The following is a 21,456-nucleotide window of genomic DNA, read 5'->3' as shown; positions in this document are numbered from 1 at the left end:
ATGGTGCGCAGCTAACGCCATTCGACGGCCAACACCGCGGTTCCTGGTGTGTCCGCTGTGCCGTGCGTGTGATCATTGGTTGTACAGCCCTCTCGCAGTGTCCGGAGCAAGTATGGTGGGTCTGACACACCGGTGTCAATGTGTTCTTTTTTCCATTTCCAGGAGTGTAGAAGGATGATGACTCATTTTTACGGCTGGCAAAAGGGATATTCCGGTGCGCCATATGGTCCTGACTTCAGCTGACAGTGTGTGTAGCGCTATGAAAAAATGTATGCACAATGTGTGTAATGTGGTCAGTGACTGAGAGTGAGAAATGAATGAACAGCGTAGCATTAGGCTTTCATCATGATCAAACAACTCATTTGTAAATATATACTAGGGATAAACCGATTCGGGAGGGTGGAGGCTCCAATCTTCATCTAGCCATCCTGGCTTAAGTTTTCCGGATTTCCCTAAATAATTTCAGCCACATGCTGAGATTGTGACAGTATCAACAAACTGGTCTCTCTTTGGGAGAGATGTGTTCGTCGCTAGAATGACTATGTTGAGAAATAAGTATGTAGACATTAAGAATAAAGATGTAGAATGTCAATAATGTTCGTTTTATTTAAAAAGCTTTAAGAGCTTTCAGATAAAAAATTCGGAGGCATTACTTTCCAGCAGATCCTAGTAGTTTTTTGAAATTGAATGAATCTCTTCGAAACACTCATATTCGTATGCGAGATTATTGCAATGTAACTGTTTAATAAAACTATCATTCTGGACCAGCTACGGTCCGAACACGGAACACAATTAATTTTGAGGTACATCATTTAGTTAATTTATATCAAGTAAAGAAACAGAGGGCTTAAAATATTTGCATGTTTACTGCTAGATCCAATTAGCTTCACATTCAGTATTTACTTTGAGGAGAACGAAGATCCCCTCTGGACACGGAGGTAGGCTCTGCCTTAGCGTCCGTAACGGCTCGTGCCAGTTACCTCTGACAGATCGATGCGTCAGTCGCTGACAATCGCACCAGCACTCAAAATGCGATTTAAAAGAATAGCCACGGCTCTTCATTGTAGGTCTGTTACCTTAGCAGTACCTGAGACGCAAAACTCAGGTGAATGCCGTGGGCCAGCATAAATTTGCCGTAATGCAGCTATAGTGTTTCCCTTTAATATTAAAATTTCTTAGGATTTATAAATTAAGGGTAAAAGTCCACATTAGTTAAATAAGGCCTTCAAATGAAATGATTTAGCGGGCCAGTCGAGGTACGCTAGAATACCTGAGCGTTCCTTAACCCTTTTGTGACCTGCAGGACATGCGTATTCCACATCGAAGTTTATTTCCCTGAGTTCACAAGGATATCAGAGTCTCATATCTGTGTGGTGCTGCGATCTAGTGTTGAATGTATCAACTGTTCATAGCCAACAAACTCATTGTTTGCCACCCAGCGCGCGAGGTATCGCGCAACTGTTTCAGTTCTGCACTGTGTGCCTTGTGTTTTGGCGGTTTTATGTAATTTTGCACTTGTGTGCAACAGATAAGCTCGTTAAAGGTACTTATTGTCTTTCTTACATTATTTGCAAGAAATATACAGATTTGTGCACAAATTTAGTTATAAATTACTTTTGAAAGCGTCTAGTGGTTTTGAGTTATGTGTAGAGAATTTCTGTTTGCGCCCATCGTTCACATTTGTGGCTAAATTTTTACATTATATATTTTATTCGGTGCTGTAATCTTATTTTATGTCCGCTGCTTTTATAAGGAACGGAAATTCCACAAACTCCTGTTTTTTGTGATGAATGCCCTTTATACTTCACCCAGTTGAAAGCTGCCTTACCGAGATCAAGGTGAAAAGAAAGTTGGTGACATTTTCCTCGGTTATTACGGTTCCTCATGATGAAACTCGTTTCTATTGCAACACCCAAAAGAAAATGATGTCACAATTTGAGTCACCTACTGGCCGTAGCATATCTTTTCCTCTGGTCTAACTCGTCTACGACTCCCAATACAGCTGTGTACTCTGCTTTGGATGCAGGACAAGGTATACCTGAGGTTGTACCACGTCTGTTTTATCGTGCGACGAATCTTATACACTATGTGATCAAAAGTATCCGAACCACCCCCAAAAACACACTTTTTCATATAAGGTGCATTGTGCTGCCACCTTCTGCCAGGTACTCCACATCAGCGACCTCAGTAATCATTAGACATCGTGAGAGAGTAGAATGGGGCACTTCGCGGAACTCAACTGACTTCGAACGTGGTCGAGTGATTGGGTGTCACTTGTGTCATACATCTGTATGCGAGATTTCCACACTCCTAAACATCCCTTGGTCTACTGTTTCAGATGTGATAGTGAAACGGAAAGTGAAGGGACACATACAGCACAAAAGCGTACAGGCCGACCTCGTCTGTTGATTGACAGAGACCGCCGACAGTTGAAGAGGGTCGTAATGTGTAATAGGCAGACATCTATCCAGATCATCACACAGTAATTCCCAAATGTATCAGGATCCACTGCAAGTACTATGACAGTTAGGCGGGAGGTGAGAAAACAGATTTCATGGTCGAGCGGCTGCTCATAAGCCCACATCACGCCGGTAAATGCTACTCGAAGCCTAGCTTGGTGTAAGGAGCGTAAACATTGGACGATAGAACAGTGGCAAAAAGTTTGTGTCGAGTGATGAATCACGGTACTCAATGTGGCGGTCCGATGGCAGGGTGTGGTTATGGCGAATGCCCGGTGAACCTCATCTGCCAGCGTGTGTAGTGCCAACAGTAAAATTCGGAGGCGGTAGTGTTATGGTGTGGTCGTGTTTTTCATGGAGCGGGTTTGCACCCCTTGTTGTTTTACAAGGCATTATCACCTCACAGGCCTACATTGATGTTTTAAGCACCTCCTTGCTTCCCACTGTTGAAGAGCAATTCAGGGATGGCGATTGCACCTTTCAACACGATCGAGCACCTGTTCATAATGCACTGCCTGTGGCGGTGTGGTTAGACGACAATAACATCCCTGTAATGGACTGGCCTGCACAGAGTCCTGACGTGAATCCTATAGAATATCTTTGGGATGTTTCGGAGCGCCGACTTCGTGCCAGGCCTCACCGACCGACATTGATACCTCTGCTGAGTGCAGCACTCCGTGAGCAATCGGCTGCCATTTCCCAAGAAACCTTCCAGCACCTGATTGAACGTATGCATGCGAGAGTGGAATCTGTCATCAAGGCTAAGGGTGGGCCAACACGATATTGACTTCCAGCATTACCGATGGAGGGCGCCACGAACTAGTAAGTCATTTCCAGCCAGGTGTCCGGATATTTTTGGTGACATAGTGTATTTTTTGGGTGGAGAACAATTGACAAAACTGTAACTGACTTATTATCTTGCCATTTTACTATACAGTTGGTAAACTTTTTCCAGCAAGGAACATGAGGAGGCGGCGCAGAGAATGCAGCACATGGAAGCAATAGATAAGAGCTAATTTCTCATGAAACTAGTACAAAGTGCCACTATGTACTCAGCCATGTTTCGAAAAATTTCATAAAATGTTAAACTATGAATAAATAAATTTGTTTATCATAATAATGGTACTTTCTTCTTTTTACAGGCACATACCCCTAGTAAAAGTAATATTTGAAGTTGAACGTTTATATCCCACTGATCTCTAGGAGGAATAAATTTAAGGAACTATTTGTCCTTCCTCGTGTCCAAAGGACATGTATGTCCCACTTAAAATGATTGTAAAACTATAAACAACAATCGAAATTTAGAAATACGGCCTGACTCAGTACCCATTCCAAAAGCAAACCGATTTTCGCACTGAATGCGAAATTTTAAATAATTCGGACATGAAAGGGTTAAACCAGTATCTATGCTTTCAGTACTATGGTTATGGCTGTTGCCATCTTGGAAGATGGGAGTGTACACAGCACACCAATAATGCAGATGTAACAGAAATAAAACCTGAGTGAGTGGGCGCAATTCATAGCCTGTGAAACGCCCGCACTACAGAATGAGATTTTCACTCTGCAGCGGAGTGTGCGCTGATATGAAACTTCCTGGCAGATTAAAGCTGTGTGCCGGACTGAGACTCGAACTCGGGAACTTTGCTTTTCGCGGGCAAGTGCTGTACCATCTGCGCTACCCGAGCACGACTCACGCCCCGTCCTCACAGCTTCAGTTCTGCCAGTACCTCGTCTCCTACCTTCCAAAATTGACAGAAGCTGTCCTGCGAACCTTGCAGAAGTTTGGAAGGTAGGAGACGAGGTAATGGAAGAACTAAAGCTGTGAGGACGGGGCGTGAGTCGTGCTTGGGTAGCTCAGATGGTAGAGCACTTGCCCGCGAAAGGCAAAGGTCCCGAGTTCGAGTCTCAGTCCGGCACACAGTTTTAATCTACCAGGAAGTTTCACCCCCACTACGTCACACAAACCCATCTAGCGTGAACTTCATCCTCCACGCACTGCACGTTAAATAGTCCACTGGACCACACGTGGTCTCTATACCTCTCATCATTTGGAAAATGGCAAAATCGTGACTAATCGGACAGCATCATACGCCTCCAGTAAGAAACTGACCAGTCTGTGTGTTATTAGGCGCATCGGCGATATGCAGCTTTATGCGCTGCCAAGGGCAATGGTCTTTTGTGAGATACCAGTCTCCAAAAGTTCATCGTATACAGTTCTCTTCGCAATGTTGACTCTGAAACTGGCTGAGCTGAATAGTAACAGTTTCTGTGAGGTTTGAGGCAGTTGTCTTTGACAAGGCGAAACAATCGTATCTTGTGTCTGTCAGTTAGTTTTTTTTTTAATTTTTTCCCATTGGACAGTCCGCGGCGCTGCAGCAACAAATCGGCTATTTCATTCACATATGTCAGGCGCACGTCGAAACATGATAGTTCCTTACTGCCATTCTGTCACGTCCCAATGTCCACCCATCTTACTCGGCTAATTCCATACAGGCGACTGGCACATACGCATCACTTGACTGCCACGACTTAAGTCAGCGTTGGATGATCACATGACTGCCTGATACCAGTTCTACACCATCTACAGAGTTCCTAAGCGGCCAGTGTGCACTTTTAAGGGGTGACAGCCCGCCAGGCTAGCCGTGTGATCTAACGCATTGCTTTCGGGCGGGAAGGCGTGCCGGTCCCAGGCCAGTCTGTAGATGGTTTTTAAGGTGGTTTTCCTTCTGTCTCGGCGAATGCGAGCTGGTTCCCCTTATTCCACCTCAGTTACACTATGTCGGCGATTGCTGCGCAAACACTGTCTCCACGTACGCGTACACCATAATTACTCTACCATGCCAACATTGGGGTTATACTCGTCTGGTGTGAGACGTTGGTGGGGGGCGTTGTGGGGTTGTGTATCACAGGCTACGGCGGGGACGAAGCCTTTCCATCGTTTCTAGGTCCCCAGTTCAATACAATACAAGGGGTGACAAATAAATTGTGCGGTGATTTTAGTTGCTCTATTCAGCTTCTTCATTCTTTGTTGATGTTCTTCAGGATCAAGAAGCAAGCAAAACAGCGTCATCTATTAATCGAAGGTGTTTCAGATAAGATCCATTAATGCTAATTCTTTCTTAAACACAGTTTGTGTTATCTGAAGAACCCTTTTAAGGCTGCAGAAAATAGTTTTGGGTAGATTAAGATATAGCCTTTCATGTAAGAAAATGAAATTGCCTTTGTTTAATGTATAAACGGTACGTCCATACAAATAACTTTTGTGTCTCTGGAGACACAATCGCTTACTTTAAATTTTGTTGTTTTACTAGTCTAAAGCTGTGTAGCTTAAAAGTGGCAATGCTAATAATGTAGCATTAAATACCAGAAAAGGTAAAAAATGTAAATATTTGGAGGAGACTATTCGAGAAATTGGTTTAGAAAAATCTGCTTTAGAGGAAACGATAAACCAGATGGAAAATGCGAATGGTATAACTAAGAATACTTACAACAGGAAGTGCTTATCAAAAAACTTAAATTAAAGAACGACAACACATCAGTAAAACCAGAATGTCTGCTTGCTAGCGAATGCCTAGTAATAAATTATGAGCTCGAAAACTAGAAGGATTAAAATGTTCAAATGTGTGTGAAATCTTTTGGGACTTAACTGCTAAGGTCATCAGTCCCTAAGCTTACACACCACTTAACCTAAATTATCCTAAGGAGAAACACACACACCCACGCCCGAGGGAGGACTCAAACCTCCGCCGGGACAAGCCGCACGGTCCATGACTGTATCTCCTTAGACTGCTTTTTTTTTAAATCTCATTTTGTTCGTTTTCGTTCGTTGTATCTGCTCGGGGCGGACGTCGCAAGACACCAGTTTCAGTTCGTCGTTGACCCATTAATGGCTGGTTCAAATGGCTCTGAGCACTATGGGACTCAACTGCTGAGGTCATTAGTCCCCTAGAACTTAGAACCAGTTAAACCTAACTAACCTAAGGACATCACAAACATCCATGCCCGAGGCAGGATTCGAACCTGCGACCGTAGCGGACTTGCGGTTCCAGACTGCAGCGCCTTTAACCGCACGGCCACTTCGGCCGGCTTGACCCATTAAGTCAGTTTTTTTTATTACAGAGGGCAGCTAATCCTCTGACCGAACACGCTGAGTTACCTTGCCGGCTCACCGCTCGGCTAATCCCGCGCGGCTAGAAGGATTAGAAGCAATAATAAATGTTAGGTCTTCAAATAAATGCAGTACTTTGGAAACTAATAAGTAACGATGACATTTATCAGAACACAGAAAACAAATAAAAACAGCAAGGAAGAGGAGATTACTACTATATTTTTGAACAAATTTACAGAGTTAATGACAATAGACCCACCAAGCAGATCTTAAAACAACTCAGGGAAAAGTAATTAACAACCACCTGTTTTCAAGACGTTAGGAAATGAACATGGAAAAGAATAACGTAAGAGAAGTGCTGGAAACAGAGATTTTTCGGGAAAACCTGGGAGAGTTGCCAGCAGGAGGGAAAAGAAAATTACTTTCTTGTAATATGAGTCCTCAGTTGTATAAATTTTTTAAGTGATGTCATTTTGCTGTTAGTGTTTTATTTTACGATTGCAGTTTCAATATTTTTGCCATTTTCAAGCATCCACAAAATATGAAAAACGTAATGAGAACAATGTAAAGTGGAATTAACAGTACACACAGCCAATTTTGTAGTTTCTTGAATTCATGCACTAAGGTGACAAAAAAATGGCTCTGAGCACTATGGGACTTAACATCTGTGGTCATCAGTCCCCTAGAACTTAGAACTACTTAAACCTAACTAACCTAAGGACATCACACTCATCCATGCCCGAGGCAGGATTCGAACCTGCGACCGTAGTAGTCGCGCGGTTCCGGACTGCGCGCCTAGAACCGCTAGACCATCGCGGCCGGCGCACTAAGGTGACAACTTCATACGATGCCTCCTAATATCGTGTCGGACCTTCTTTTGCCAGGCGTAGGGCAGCAACTGGACGTAGCATGGACTCAACAAGTCGTTGGAAGTGCCCTGCAGAAATACTGAACCATGCTGCCTCTATAGCCCTCCACGACTGAGGAAGTGTAGCTGGTGCAGGAACTGACCTCTCTATTGTCTCATAAATGATTGCTAGGATTCATATCGGGCAATCTGGGTGGCCAGATTATTCGCTCGAACTGTTCAGAATGTTCTTTTAACCAACTGCGAACAATTGTGGTTCGGTGACATGGTGCATAGTCATCCATAAAAATTTCATCGTTGTTTGGGAACATGACCTCCACGAATGGGTGCAAATGGTCTCCAAGTAGCCGAACAGCCAGAGGCCTCAGTCCATTCCATGTAACCACAACTTGCACAGTGCCTTGTTGACAACGTGGGTCAGCGGCTTTGTGGGATCTGCGCCAGAGTCGAATCCTACCATCAGCTCTTACTAACTGAAGTCGGGACTCATATGACCAGGCTACGGTTTGCCAGTCGTCTAGAGTCCAAGCTCAGGATAAGCTCTGGAGGCGATGTCGTCCTGTTAGCAAAGGAATTCACTTCCGTCGTCTGCTGCCATAGGCTGTTAACGCCAGATTTCGCAACACTGTCCTAACGAATACGTTCGTCATACATCCCACATTGATTTCTGTTGTTATTTGACGTACTGTGTAAAGTATGTATGTAGAACTCTAAACGGATCCTAGCCAAGGCTCGACATACGTGACGTACCAGGAATAGTGGATATGTAAGCCTTGTGCGCAATTTCTGGTTAAGCCACCTCACAAGGAGAATTATAAATTTAAAAATTACAGGGTCGCCACCAGCCCAAGCCCTTCCTAACAATTAAGAAAAGATCGAATTGGAAATTATCAGTTCAATTAAATTAAGAATTTAATTATAAGCATGTAATTTTTTAAAGTCACTAACAAGATGAACAGCATTATAAGTCGTATATCAATGAGCTTGTTTAATTAAATTGATTTTCTCCCATTTTTGTTCATCACAAGCAAGCAGATAAACTTTAAAAAAATCAGGAATAGAAAATTAATTTGAAAACTGGCATCAATGAGAAAGATAAATATATATAAATGACCTAGTAGATACTGTCGGAAGTTCCATGCGGCTTTTCGCGGATGATGCTGTAGTATACAGAGAAGTTGCAGCATTAGAAAATTGTAGCGAAATGCAGGAAGATCTGCAGCGGATAGGCACTTGGTGCAGGGAGTGGCTACTGACCCTTAACATAGACAAATGTAATGTATTGCGAATACATAGAAAGAAGGATCCTTTATTGTATGATTATATGATAGCGAACAAACACTGGTAGCAGTTACTTCTGTAAAATATCTGGGAGTATGCGTGCGGAACGATTTGAAGTGGAATGATCATATAAAATTAATTGTTGGTAAGGCGGGTACCAGGTTGAGATTCATTGGGAGAGTCCTTAGAAAATGTAGTCCATCAACAAAGGAGGTGGCTTACAAAACACTCGTTCGACCTATACTTGAGTAATGCTCATCAGTGTGGGATCCGTACCAGATCGGTTTGACGGAGGAGATAGAGAAGATCCAAAGAAGAGCGGCGCGTTTCGTCACAGGGTTATTTGGTAACCGTGATAGCGTTACGGAGATGTTTAATAAACTCAAGTGGCAGACTCTGCAAGAGAGGCGCTCTGCATCGCGGTGTAGCTTGCTGTCCAGGTTTCGAGAGGGTGCGTTTCTGGATGAGGTATCGAATATATTGCTTCCCCCTACTTATACCTCCCGAGGAGATCACGAATGTAAAATTAGAGAGATTAGAGCGCGCACGGAGGCTTTCAGACAGTCGTTCTTCCCGCGAACCATACGCGACTGGAACAGGAAAGGGAGGTAATGACAGTGGCTTGCGGAGTATAAATGTAGATGTAGATGTAGATAAAGGACGCAGAGTTTATCTTTTACGTAGCACATTTATTTCATTACTGAATTTGATGCACACCCTATGAATACACATGAGTGGTGTCTGAATGAAAAATTTAACTAAGTAATTCGCCAAAAATGGTAGAATAGCGCAATTAAATAGGAAAAACACACAAAAGGGAATTGGAACACAATAATTCAATAATCCATCTACATACCCAAGACAGAAATAGTTCAGAGAGATACCTATCACCATTATGCTCATGCACCAGCTTGGAAATAGGTCTATCCGATTCGCAAGGTTTGTATAGTAGATATACGACATGGAATCCGCGCCTGCCGCTTACGAACGGCCGAACTTCAGCACGTGGTAAACTTGATTACGAGTTAACTGTTGAGAAATTAGACATTAAATCAGACACAAATGTAAGAAATTTTAATGGTGCAATAGCAGAATGATTTTGCCGTCACGAAATTATATTAACTCGGCAAGGCAGAAACCCTCTCTAGGAGCTACGAACTGTACTCACCAACCGCTAGCTGCAGAGTGTCCTTTCTCCACCGGGCTTCGCTTAATTACCGGTGCAACGGAAGCTACCAAAGGGGTAGGCTTCTGCCACCAACCTGACAGACAAACCAACCTCAGACTAAAAGGGGTAAACCTCTCTATCCAGGTACTGGGATCCTAAGTTGGTCATCCTGTGCTACCCTCCAAACGAGAAGCAAACATCACCTGCTCCTAGCAGACGTCAAACAACTCAGTGTCTCCCATAAAAGAAACCCGAAACCACACGTAAAAACACTCATTCAGTCACATTTACGCACACATAGGATAGGGTGAAGGGAAAAACGTAATAAATACAGGTCATGATTTCCTATGGAACACAAAGAAAATCAAACATAATGTCATTTAATAAGCCTTACTTTGATTGCTCAGTCTTTCTGGGAAAGTTAATGAATTAAACCGCAATCAGGCGGTGGACAGAATAAGATGCACAGAATCCAGTGAGACAAGCGTCTTATGAAACGACTCCACAGAGACGTTTCAAGTGTTGCTTGGCTGCTCGCACAGCAACTCTACGCAAACGCCGCTGCTTTCGGTTGTTAAGTGAAGGTCGTCGGCCACTTCGTTGTATGTGGTGAGAAGTAATACCTGAAATTTGGTATTCTTGGCACACTCTTGATTCTGCGGATCTCGAAGTATTGAATTCTCTAACGATTTACGAAATCGATTGTCCCATGCGTCTAACTCCAACTACTATTCCGAGTTCAAAGTTTGTTAATTCCTGTCTTGCGGTCATAATCACATTGGAAAGCTTTTCACGTGAATCACCTGAGTACAAATGAAAGCTCCGTTAACGCAGTGCCATTTTATACACTGTGTACGCTGTATTGCCGCCATTCGTGCATGTCCATATCGCTATCCCATGACTTTCGTCACCTCTGTCTATGCTTCAAAGTTTTTGTCATACAGGTTGACGTTAGGCGGAGATAAGAACGTAATATACACATCAGAGAACCAGAATCATTAACCTCCCATTAGAACAGAACGGAATTACGGGAGAGTTGTGTTTACGAAAACATATAGTAACCAATATTGTTGATATCGTAGACAAAATGTATGCTAAAAATTGCATAACAAAAGCAACAATATAGATAAAGAAAGAACATTAAAAAGAGAAGAAGCGCCAGAAAAAACGAAATACACTGCTTTACCTCATTATTGAGCCATATCAGACAGAACAGTTAATAATTTTCGCAAAGCTAATGTGCGAATCGGCGTCCGCACAAAGTAGGGACACTAGTCAGCCGGCCGTGGTGGCCGAGCGGTTCTAGGCGCTTCAGACCGGAACCGCGCGACTGCTACGGTCGCAGGTTCGAATCCTGCCTCGGGCATGGATGTGTGTGATGTCCTTAGGTTAGTTAGGTTTAAGTAGTTCTAAGTTATAGGGGACTGATGACCTCAGATGTTAAGTCCCATAGTGCTCAGAGCCATTTGAACAATTTTGACACTAGTCAGACACACCACCCACAAAACAAAACCATTTACACAATCAGGTATTTATAAATCAGATGTGGTGAACGTGAAAGTTTCTATGTGGGGCAAAGAGGTAGATGTTTCCTCACCAGATTGAGGGAGCACACAAATATAAGCGAAAACTGTAAATCTTCATTTAGTGCACATATACGAAACTACGATCATAACACCAGAAGCATCGAGGAATCCTTAATCGTTAATGGCTGTAGAAAAGATTGGAATTTATAGCGCATTCAATGAACAACCACAATACATACGTAATGAACAAACGGTCCTCAGAAACAAAAATTTTCTCGGTTGCTTTAGACCAGGGTTTCCCAACCTTTTCAGCTGGCGGACCCCTTCTTCAGTCGAAAATCCATGGCGGACCCCTAGTCAGTCAAGAGCACAGTAACTTTAAATTTCAGAGCTAAAGCATGGGAACTGAAAGCTTCTTAATGTAAGTGCCATGTTCCCAATGACCCCCCCCCCCCCCCCCCCTAAGTATTAATAGTCTTTAGTTTAGAGATAAATGAAAAAACTTGAAGGTCAAAAATCGAGTTATGAAATAGGTAGTGCACTGACAAAGCAAGTTTAACACTTAATGATGCCTGGGGCCGCATACGTGCCAGCGAGCGCTGTAATTGGTCGACAAAGCTCGCTCCGCTCATGCGTAAAAGGTTTCAGCGCATCCAGCGCCGTGAGCCGGCGCTCAAACGACCCCCGTATTGTTGCGAAAGAGTCGATCAGAGAAGCCGCATTCTCAGGCACTAAAAAATGGTTCAAATGGCTCTGAGCACTATGGGACTTAACATCTGTGGTCATCAGTCCCCTAGAACTTAGAACTAATTAAACCTAACTAACCTAAGGACATCACACACATCCATGCCCGAGGCAGGATTCGAACCTGCGACCGTAGCAGTCACGCGGTTCCAGACTGAAGCGCCTAGAACCGCACGGCCACACCCGCCGGCTCAGGCACTAAACTGTGTATGCGTTCTCATTTAGGAACCGCAAAGGCTGCTTGGGAATACGACCTGAAGTAAAAGTACACATGTTTTTCACACGAAAAGAAGTGATGAATTTGTTCAAATTTTTATTGAATAATTTTATTCATTATTTTACACGATTTGGTGAAAGGTGGCCGCGGACCCCCTAGAAAGAGCCGACGGACCCCTAAGGGGTCCGTGGACCACATGTTGGGAAGCCCTGCTTTAGACATTTACTCTAATATATTACAAGTGCACACTCTTAGATAGTCAAACTGTAGTGTTATATACAATCCACTCGAAATTGAGGGACATAAAAGAGAATATTGACTGGTACCGCTGACTAGCTGTTCTTTCATGTGCATATTCATTGTCATCTCTACCTAACATCAACTTATGTCAGAAATCTTGTAAGAATATGAATGTCAACAAACTACAAAATTGGCTGTATGTACCGTTAACCGCACTTTACATTATTCTCAATACGTTGTATTACGTTATGTAGATGCTTGAAAATGGCACAAATACCGAAACTGCAATCGTAAAATAAAACACTAAGAGCTAAAAGTAAGATGAAATCATTTAACACATTTAGAAAAGAAAATTGGGAACCCGCCAGGTTTGCCGAGCGCGCCAACGCGTTGCTTCCTGGACTCGGGTAGGCGCGCCGGCCGCGCATCGAATCCGCCCGGCGGATTAACGACGAGGGCCGGTGTGCCGGCCAGCCTGGATGTGGTTTTAGGCGGTTTTCCACATCCCCCTAGGTGAATACCGGGCTGGTCCTCACATCCCGCCTCATTACACGGCTCGCAGACATCTGAACACTTTCGCACTATTCCACGGATTACACTAGTCGCAGACAGTTGGCGTACATTAATTCCTTCCCGGGGGGGGGGGGGGGGTACGGGGTGGCGGCAGGAAGGGCATCCGGCCACCCCTTCAACTAACATTGCCACATCCGATCAACCGTGCCGACCCTGCTTCTCCGCGGGAACAACGGCACAAGCGAAAGAAAGCAAGAAAGAAAAGAAAATTGGGAGAAAGTGATTTGAAGACAGGAAAACGAAAACACAGGGTGATTCAAAAAGAATACCACAACTTTAAAAATGTGTATTTAATGAAAGAAACATAATATAACCTTCTGTTATACGTCATTACAAAGAGTATTTAAAAAGGTTTTTTTTTCACTCAAAAACAAGTTCAGAGATGTTCAATATGGCCCCCTCCAGACACACGAGCAATATCAACCCGATACTCCAACTCGTTCCACACTCTCTGTAGCATATCAGGCATAACAGTTTGGATAGCTGCTGTTATTTCTCGTTTCAAATCATCAATGGTGGCTGGGAGAGGTGGCCGAAACACCACATCCTTAACATACCCCCATAATAAAAAATCGCAGTGGGTAATATCAGGGCTTCTTGGAGGCCAGTGATGAAGTGCTCTGTCACGGGCTGCCTGGCGGCCGATCCATCGCCTCGGGTAGTTGATGTTCAGGTTTCATAACTAACCTTTTTCGTAGGACTCTCCATACAGTTGATTGTGGAATTTGCAGCTCTCTGCTAGCTCTGCGAGTCGATTTTCCTGGGCTGCGAACAAATGCTTGCTGGATGCGTGCTACATTTTCATCACTCGTTCTCGGCCGTCCAGAACTTTTCCCTTTGCACAAACACCCATTCTCTGTAAACTGTTTATACCAACGTTTAATACACCACCTATCAGGAGGTTTAACACCTTACTTCGTTCGAAATGCACGCTGAACAACTGTCGTCGATTCACTTCTGCCGTACTCAATAACACAAAAAGCTTTCTGTTGCGCGGTCGCCATCTTAGCATCAACTGACGCTGACGCCTAGTCATCAGCGCCTCAAGCGAACAAATGTACAACTAAATGAAACTTTATAGCTCCCTTAATTCGCCGACAGATAGTGCTTAGCTCTGTCTTTTGTCGTTGCAGAGTTTTAAATTCCTAAAGTTGTGGTATTCTTTTTGAATCACCCTGTATAATGAAACAATGGAGGCATATCGAAAGGAAAGGAAAGAACAAGAAGGCATTAAAAAACTAATATTGGAACGTGGCCCCAAGAAGGTCTTAAGGCGAGAAGATAAAGAAGTAGCATCAGTGCTCGGTAGTAGTTGAGGAGAAATGAAAGGAACAGAAGGCGGAGGGGCTCGGTAAGCCAGCCTGACCTGGACGACGGAGGCGCCGGCGCTGAGGAACTGGAAGGCGGTGTCGGCAGAGTCGACGCCGCCGATGCCGAGGATGGGGAAGCCCGGCAGCTCTCGCGCCACGGCCGAGATGGCCCGCAGAGCCATGGGCCGCGTAGCCGCGCCCGACACGCCGCCGTACGTGGTGCGCCGCTGCGAGCCCACCGCCGGCCACGGCGACCCGTCCGCGTGCAGTCGCATCAGCCCCGACACCGTATTGATCGCCGACACCCCGTCCGCCTTGCCTGTGTCGGACCACCAGTACAGTTTCAGTAGGGCAGCAGCGCAGGTGCTGGGACGGTAGGGCAGTGCCGTCCAAGTTGCTTCCTACCCGTCTATCCACTAGCAAGGGGAGGCCGCCAATTGTGAAATTCAGATTCGATTCATACTGTGCATAATAAAAGCTCATGGCCAGAGGTGTAATGTGGCAAAGCACCAAGATGCACTTCTCAGCCGTTATCGAGAAAATCGACAGTTAAAAGAAACCGTTGCGGTGAAACACTCTCGACGATTAATAATTCTCTACAGCGTCGTGGCGCAGCGGTAAGCGCTCGGGTTCGTAATCCAAAGGTCGCCGGATCGAATGTCGCGCCATGCAATTTTTTTATTATTAGTTTTTTGTAATTCAAATATATATATATATATATATATATAAGTATTAATGAATTGCTTATGCATGTTGATGAAGGCGGATCGCTCTCCAATTGTACCGCCTCCATTTTTCCGTTTTTTTTTAACAGGGTGTACCAAAGCTCTCCCGTCCGCACTGATTTTCGACAATGTTATAAGTTGCGCTAGGGACCGCATCTACCTTCTTTCGAAGTTAGCAGGCAACTACGCTGCTATGCGGCGGCTCGTTTCGGCCCATTCAACATCTGTCATTCAAGTGTAACGAGCGAGTAACGGAGTCTATATTTCATACCTGCCACAGCAAATTTGTGTTCGTGGGGTCTCTATTCTAATTCGAACGTTTGACTTACGCTATACGTATTCGTCTCGGAATATCGTTTCTACGTCTTCCGTTAACTATACGTGGTCAACATTATGAAGACAATTAATAACATTTGTGAAATACAACTTTGTTTGCGGAAAACATAATGATGTTCGAAGTCGCCAGTTTTTCCACGACAGACGATTTTCAACAACTTATTATATGCATAATTGTTGCAACTGATTGCCGGGAATTATATATATATATATATATATATATATATATATATATATATATATATATATATATATTTGAATTATAAAAAACAAATACTAAAAAAAAGGGTTGCATAGCGCGAGATTCGATCCGGCGACCTTCGGATTACGAACCCGAGCGCTTACCGCTGCGCCACGACGCTGTAGAGAACTATCAATCGTAGAGAGTATTTCACTGCAACGGTTTCTTTTAACTGTCGATTTTCTCGACAACGGCTGAGAAGTGCATCTTGGTGCTTTGCCACATTACACCTCTGGCCATGAGCTTTTATTATGCGCAGTATGAATCGAATCTGAATTTCACAATTGGCGGCCTCCCCTTGTAAAACTTGAAGCAAAGAAGTATGACACGGAGTAACTAACCAACCTAGTAAGGCTGTGGTCAGTCTGAAGCTCGGTTTGAATACCGCAGAGAGCACGGTCCGATTGGAAATTTGGAAATTTGTGGTAAGTTCTATGGGACCGAACTACTGAGGTCATCTGTCCCTAAGCTTAAACACTTCTTAATCCAAGTTACGCTAAGGACAACACACACACCCATGCCCGAAGGAGCACTCGAACGTCCGATGGGGGTAGCCGTGCGGTCTTGGGTGCCTTACTTGTGTGGTGGCGCTAGTGTTTACAGTTGTGTGTGTGTGTGTGTGTGTGTGTGCGTATATTTCCGGAACTGCTGTGCAATCCGAGGTTTTAAATTCACTTGCACAGAGCTCAGTTGCTGCAGTTTTGTCTTGATAACGACAGGGTGGTCACCTGTCGAAATATTGGGGTGTTCGACGGCGTCACCCGGCTGAATTCCAGTAAGTTATCTGAACGAACTTCGCGTGTTTGTCATTGCACACTTTTCAATGTTACAGTATTTTGTTAGCATGAATTAGGCATAATTGCTTCACCTCCAGCACACTCTACTCTTTGATCTTCGAAAGTGAGCATTTTACAGGCTTATTGACGAATCTTCTAAATCGCGATTCAACAACATATCCTCAAATTTTACTAAGCAAACCCTTACTTCTCGAGATTATTCGCCATTTCTCTGCGGTTTTAACGATGTTGTCTGTCGTAAATTTCCACGCACGACGATTAAAGTTTTGCGGGACTTTTGTTTTTGCATCCGATCGACTCCCAGGCACTGCATCCCTACGCCCCACGTATGTCTGCGGGTTCCTGTAACGAGTAATGATCAAGATTCGAGAATCATTCACAAACTGTAAACCGTTTAGCAGCTATTTGTTAAGAAACAAACAGTTTCTAAAGCATGGCTCGCACGTATTTTGCATTCAATAGCCAGTACCGACTGTAATATTATTTTCCAAGCATTGGTATCACAAAATACTGAGATTAGGATCCTTCACAGTCCGTATATTTTCAGTCCTACGTATTTGGAACATCGTGTATAGCTTTCTACACTTGGTCCGACATCACACGTAAGGTTTTCAGTATCGTTTCCCGAGACTTCAGTCCACATTGCGTACCTTACAACACAGACCACGTTCCAGCAAAGAGCTGTATGCAGACGAATTACGGTCTAAATGACATACCTTCGTAAGCCGCTCTGGCGATGCTGACGATGTCGGTGATGTTGGGCGTCAGTTTGACGAAGAACGGAATTTTCACAGCGGCTCTCACCCACGTAGCAATGCTGCGCACCAGATTCGGATCCTGCGGTAGAGAAGCGTCAGTCACTCAGCTGGCTCACTGCCCAGCAGTGGAAAATTGTTGTTGGTAAAAAATAAATAAAGAAGTAAAATAAAAAGGAAAGAAGGAATATTAAGGATTAATGTCCTGTTGACGATAAGGTCTTTAGAGACGGAGCACAATCTCGGACTGGGTAAGGAAATCAGATGTGTCATTTTCACACGTATTACGGGAGTTGCCATAACAGATTTAGGGAAATCACAGAAAACTTAATACTCTATGGATAGGCAGGGATTTGAATCCCGCTCCACTGTAATGGAGTCCAGTGTCTTAATCTACTCGTCACATTTCTCAGTTCTGTGTTCAGGCAAGATAAGTTTTGAACCGGGCCGTATGAAGCGAATTAGTATGAGAGACAGTTAACATGGGTGTATCGGATTTCACTCATTCTTCTATAATGTAACAGTTCCCTCTTGGGCAGTTTTTCAATGTATTTATTCATGACCCAGATTTCGGTTTGTTTTGCCGTTCTCTAGTGAGTCTTCGTCACTTACATAAAAAACGTAGCATATCAGTTAATTATAATCGAATTCATGTCATCTGGGCACTTAATTTTCACTGTGCGTCTGCCAGGTGTGACCTCAGTCATATTCAAATCATATGTGTAGTCTGAAATACTCGCGACTGAGTGTTTAAAGATCGGAAAGTGTAGTGTGGTATTGAGACAACCATTTTTTACTGAATTCGTGTCAATGTATGGATTGATGAGGGTTGATGCATGTTGATACAAGATGACGGCAGGATACGACTACTCGCACATAAGTAATTTTTTATTGATTTTTGTTATGGGCTACAGCAGCTGGCAGACGCAGCTGGCGGCACAAGAGCAGTTACTGTGCATGGTGTTGGCAAAGCGCTCCTAGGTATTGCTCATTAAGAACAACAGGTGGCGATGAGTATGACGTCGCTTGATGGTTGTAAGCGTATTGTCATATCGCTGGCTTAGTTGTGGAGTATCTTTGCGGGCAGCCGCGTCTGTAGAGAGTTGAGCATGGGACACGAAACTGTTATGTTGTGTAGTGTGTAGCTCTGCATGTAGGAAGCATTGTTAGTATTCAGGTTGAAGTGTTGCTACAAGTGCTGTTACAGTAAAGTGATTAAATATGGAAGTAATTCAGAGGAAAGTGCGTCAAGATGTAATAAAAAATGAGCAGTGCCGCCGAGAACGTATTTGTGTATCCACTCGCTGCGTGTGGCACAGTATCAATCATCCGCGCCGTGTTCGGCCTCCCAGAATGAACTGATGTGAATCAGTAGAAATTAGTTACCATAAAAGAGTGCAGTCAAGTGCCAGTGTCTTGTAGCGAGCGTGAGGACGTGCCTTCGATCATCGCGTTTCCGCATTATCAACAATCAATCGCGCCGCGACGGTTACGCGCACGCTCGTACAAGTGAGAACTGAGAACTGAAAAATTAGCTTTACGAACAGTGTTATATCATCACTAGTGACAAGGAGGACTATTTCCAGATATCTCTATGTGTGACGAGCGTAAGAACTTTCGTTCGATCATTCGGCTTCCGCATCATCAACTATCACCCGCGTCGTGTCGGTTACGAGTACGCTCGTCCGAATGATCTTTTTGAACTGTTAATCATCAAGATCATTAATTGGGATAGACATTTACGATATAGAGTGTAAACAGTGCAACCTGTGGTTTCCATATCGTGTCAGAATATAGATGTTCATACCAGACATAGGACAGTGTTGTGTTTTAACGTTGAGTGGCTCCCCTAAACCCGCTTTCATATTTCGATAGATACTTTCTGGCAAGCCAACAGCAGTGTGGGGCAGAACAGTACGACTGCCGCGGGATTATCAGGTACGTGGTGTGGACAGGGAGCACGGTCAAGCAACGGTCACGAAACGACAACCAGTTTAAGGTACCACCCCCACCCAATAGTACTCCGGGCGTGTTACATGGTGACGGGGGAAGTGCGGCCACTCGTTAGGTAGGTACTAATCGCACACTTTAAGATGGCCCTATTGGGATTGATGCTATAGCGAAACCTTGCGATCGGCTCATAGCACACTGATTGCTGGAACAAGCCCCACCTCCTCCCAGAACAGCCAGATAACCTTATACACGGCCCAGTAAGATGTTCGACGTCAAGGTGCAGTAACAGCTCACAGACGGCAGGTGGGAGCACTAGCAGAGGAGGGTATGTAATAAGTATCGGGGGACGCCGAAAACAGTACAGTCATAATCATAATGCAGAAACTGAGTAATTTAACTAACATCCAAAATGGGCATGATCATTGTCTTTCGTGCCAAGGCTGGAAACATTTCCAACACAGTTTAGTTCGTAAACTGTTCGAGCGCTGTCGTTGTTAAAGTGCACCATGCATGGCAAAATGACGCTGTCCACAACTGGAGCTGATGTAACTGTGCTGCAACCGAGCGAGGTGGCGCAGTGGTTAGCACACTGGACTCGCATTCGGTAGGACGACGGTTCAATCCCGCGTCCGGCCATCCTGATTTAGGTTTTCCGTGATTTTCCTAAATCGGTTCAGGCAAATGCCGGGATGGTTCCTTTGAAAGGGCACGGCGGACTTCCTTCCCCATCCTTCCCTAATCCGATGAGACCGATGACCTCGCTGTCCGGTCTCCTCCACCAAATCAGCCAATCAGCCAACTGTGCTGCATCATGGGCCATAGATGACGTGGGTGAAAAACGGCTACGGAGATGTGTACGGGCGAATAGACGTGCAGCTGTTGAGCAGCTGACTGCCCAGATGAACCAAGCGACTACCAACAGTGTCTCCTCAAAGACCATTCAGCGAACATTGATGCGTGTGGCTCTCTGCAGCAGGTGCCTGGTTCTTGGTTGTTGCTGCTGTTCATCAGTGACGCAGGCTGGAATTTGCACACCAGTACCGAAACTGGACGTCCACTGAGTGGCGACATGTGGCTTTCTCAGATGAATCACGTTTAGTGTTCCATCAGACAGATGACCGTTTGCGTGTATGGCGTGAAATGTCTGAAAGCAAACATCATGCAACAATACATACAATGTATTCGCAGTTGTGAATATGGAAAAACATCAGCTTTATAATGAAATGATGACAACGAAAGTTTGTGCCAGACCAGGACTCGAATCCAGATGTCCCGCTTATCACGAGCGGTCGGTCGCCTTACCATTTGGGTATCTATGCACATCTCACGGCCATATGTCATTAACCAAGAGTCTACAACCTGCACTCATACATTCATTCTGCATATTCCAGTGCAGTGGAGACATCTTCATTGCAAGTCGCTTGCCCGGTGTCGGCAGATAAACACAATATTGCATGCATGCATGTACGAAGGTACATTACGTCACACTTCTGGATAACACGAGCACTGCATCGCTCTGCAGCAATCATCAGAAGGGTCCAGACTTGAGGTGGCAGCGTTATTGTCTGGGGAATGTTCTCGTGGCATTTCCAGGGAGATCTCGTCGTTTTGGAAGGCACAATTGATGAACACAAGTACACTACTGGCCATTAAAATTGCTACACCAACAAAAAATGCAGATGATAAACGGGTATTCATTGAACAAATATACACTCCTGGAAATGGAAAAAAGAACACATTGACACCGGTGTGTCAGACCCACCATACTTGCTCCGGACACTGCGAGAGGGCTGTACAAGCAATGATCACCCGCACGGCACAGCGGACACACCAGGAACCGCGGTGTTGGCCGTCGAATGGCGCTAGCTGCGCAGCATTTGTGCACCGCCGCCGTCAGTGTCAGCCAGTTTGCCGTGGCATACGGAGCTCCATCGCAGTCTTTAACACTGGTAGCATGCCGCGACAGCGTGGACGTGAACCATATGTGCAGTTGACGGACTTTGAGCGAGGGCGTATAGTGGGCATGCGGGAGGCCGGGTGGACGTACTGCCGAATTGCTCAACACGTGGGGCGTGAGGTCTCCACAGTACATCGATGTTGTCGCCAGTGGTCGGCGGAAGGTGCACGTGCCCGTCGACCTGGGACCGGACCGCAG

The 21,456-nt window shown here is 44.7% G+C and overlaps 1 protein-coding gene across 1 annotated transcript in view; it reads right to left on the bottom strand.

The window, feature by feature from the left end:
* Positions 1 to 21,456, bottom strand: part of LOC124721738 (dihydropyrimidine dehydrogenase [NADP(+)]) — a 295,913-nt gene that overhangs the window by 82,656 nt on the left and 191,801 nt on the right. The window contains exons 14-15 of the mRNA XM_047246840.1: positions 17,310 to 17,430; positions 14,551 to 14,813 (exon numbers count right to left, since the gene is read on the bottom strand). Of these exons, the coding sequence (XP_047102796.1) occupies positions 14,551 to 14,813; positions 17,310 to 17,430 (384 nt within the window). The remainder of the gene's footprint in view (positions 1 to 14,550; positions 14,814 to 17,309; positions 17,431 to 21,456) is intronic.

Source organism: Schistocerca piceifrons, chromosome X, assembly GCF_021461385.2.
Source record: "Schistocerca piceifrons isolate TAMUIC-IGC-003096 chromosome X, iqSchPice1.1, whole genome shotgun sequence".
Lineage (NCBI taxonomy): Eukaryota > Metazoa > Arthropoda > Insecta > Orthoptera > Acrididae > Schistocerca > Schistocerca piceifrons.
Note: the sequence above shows the minus strand (reverse complement) of the source record. Positions and strands in the feature narration are given on the sequence as shown.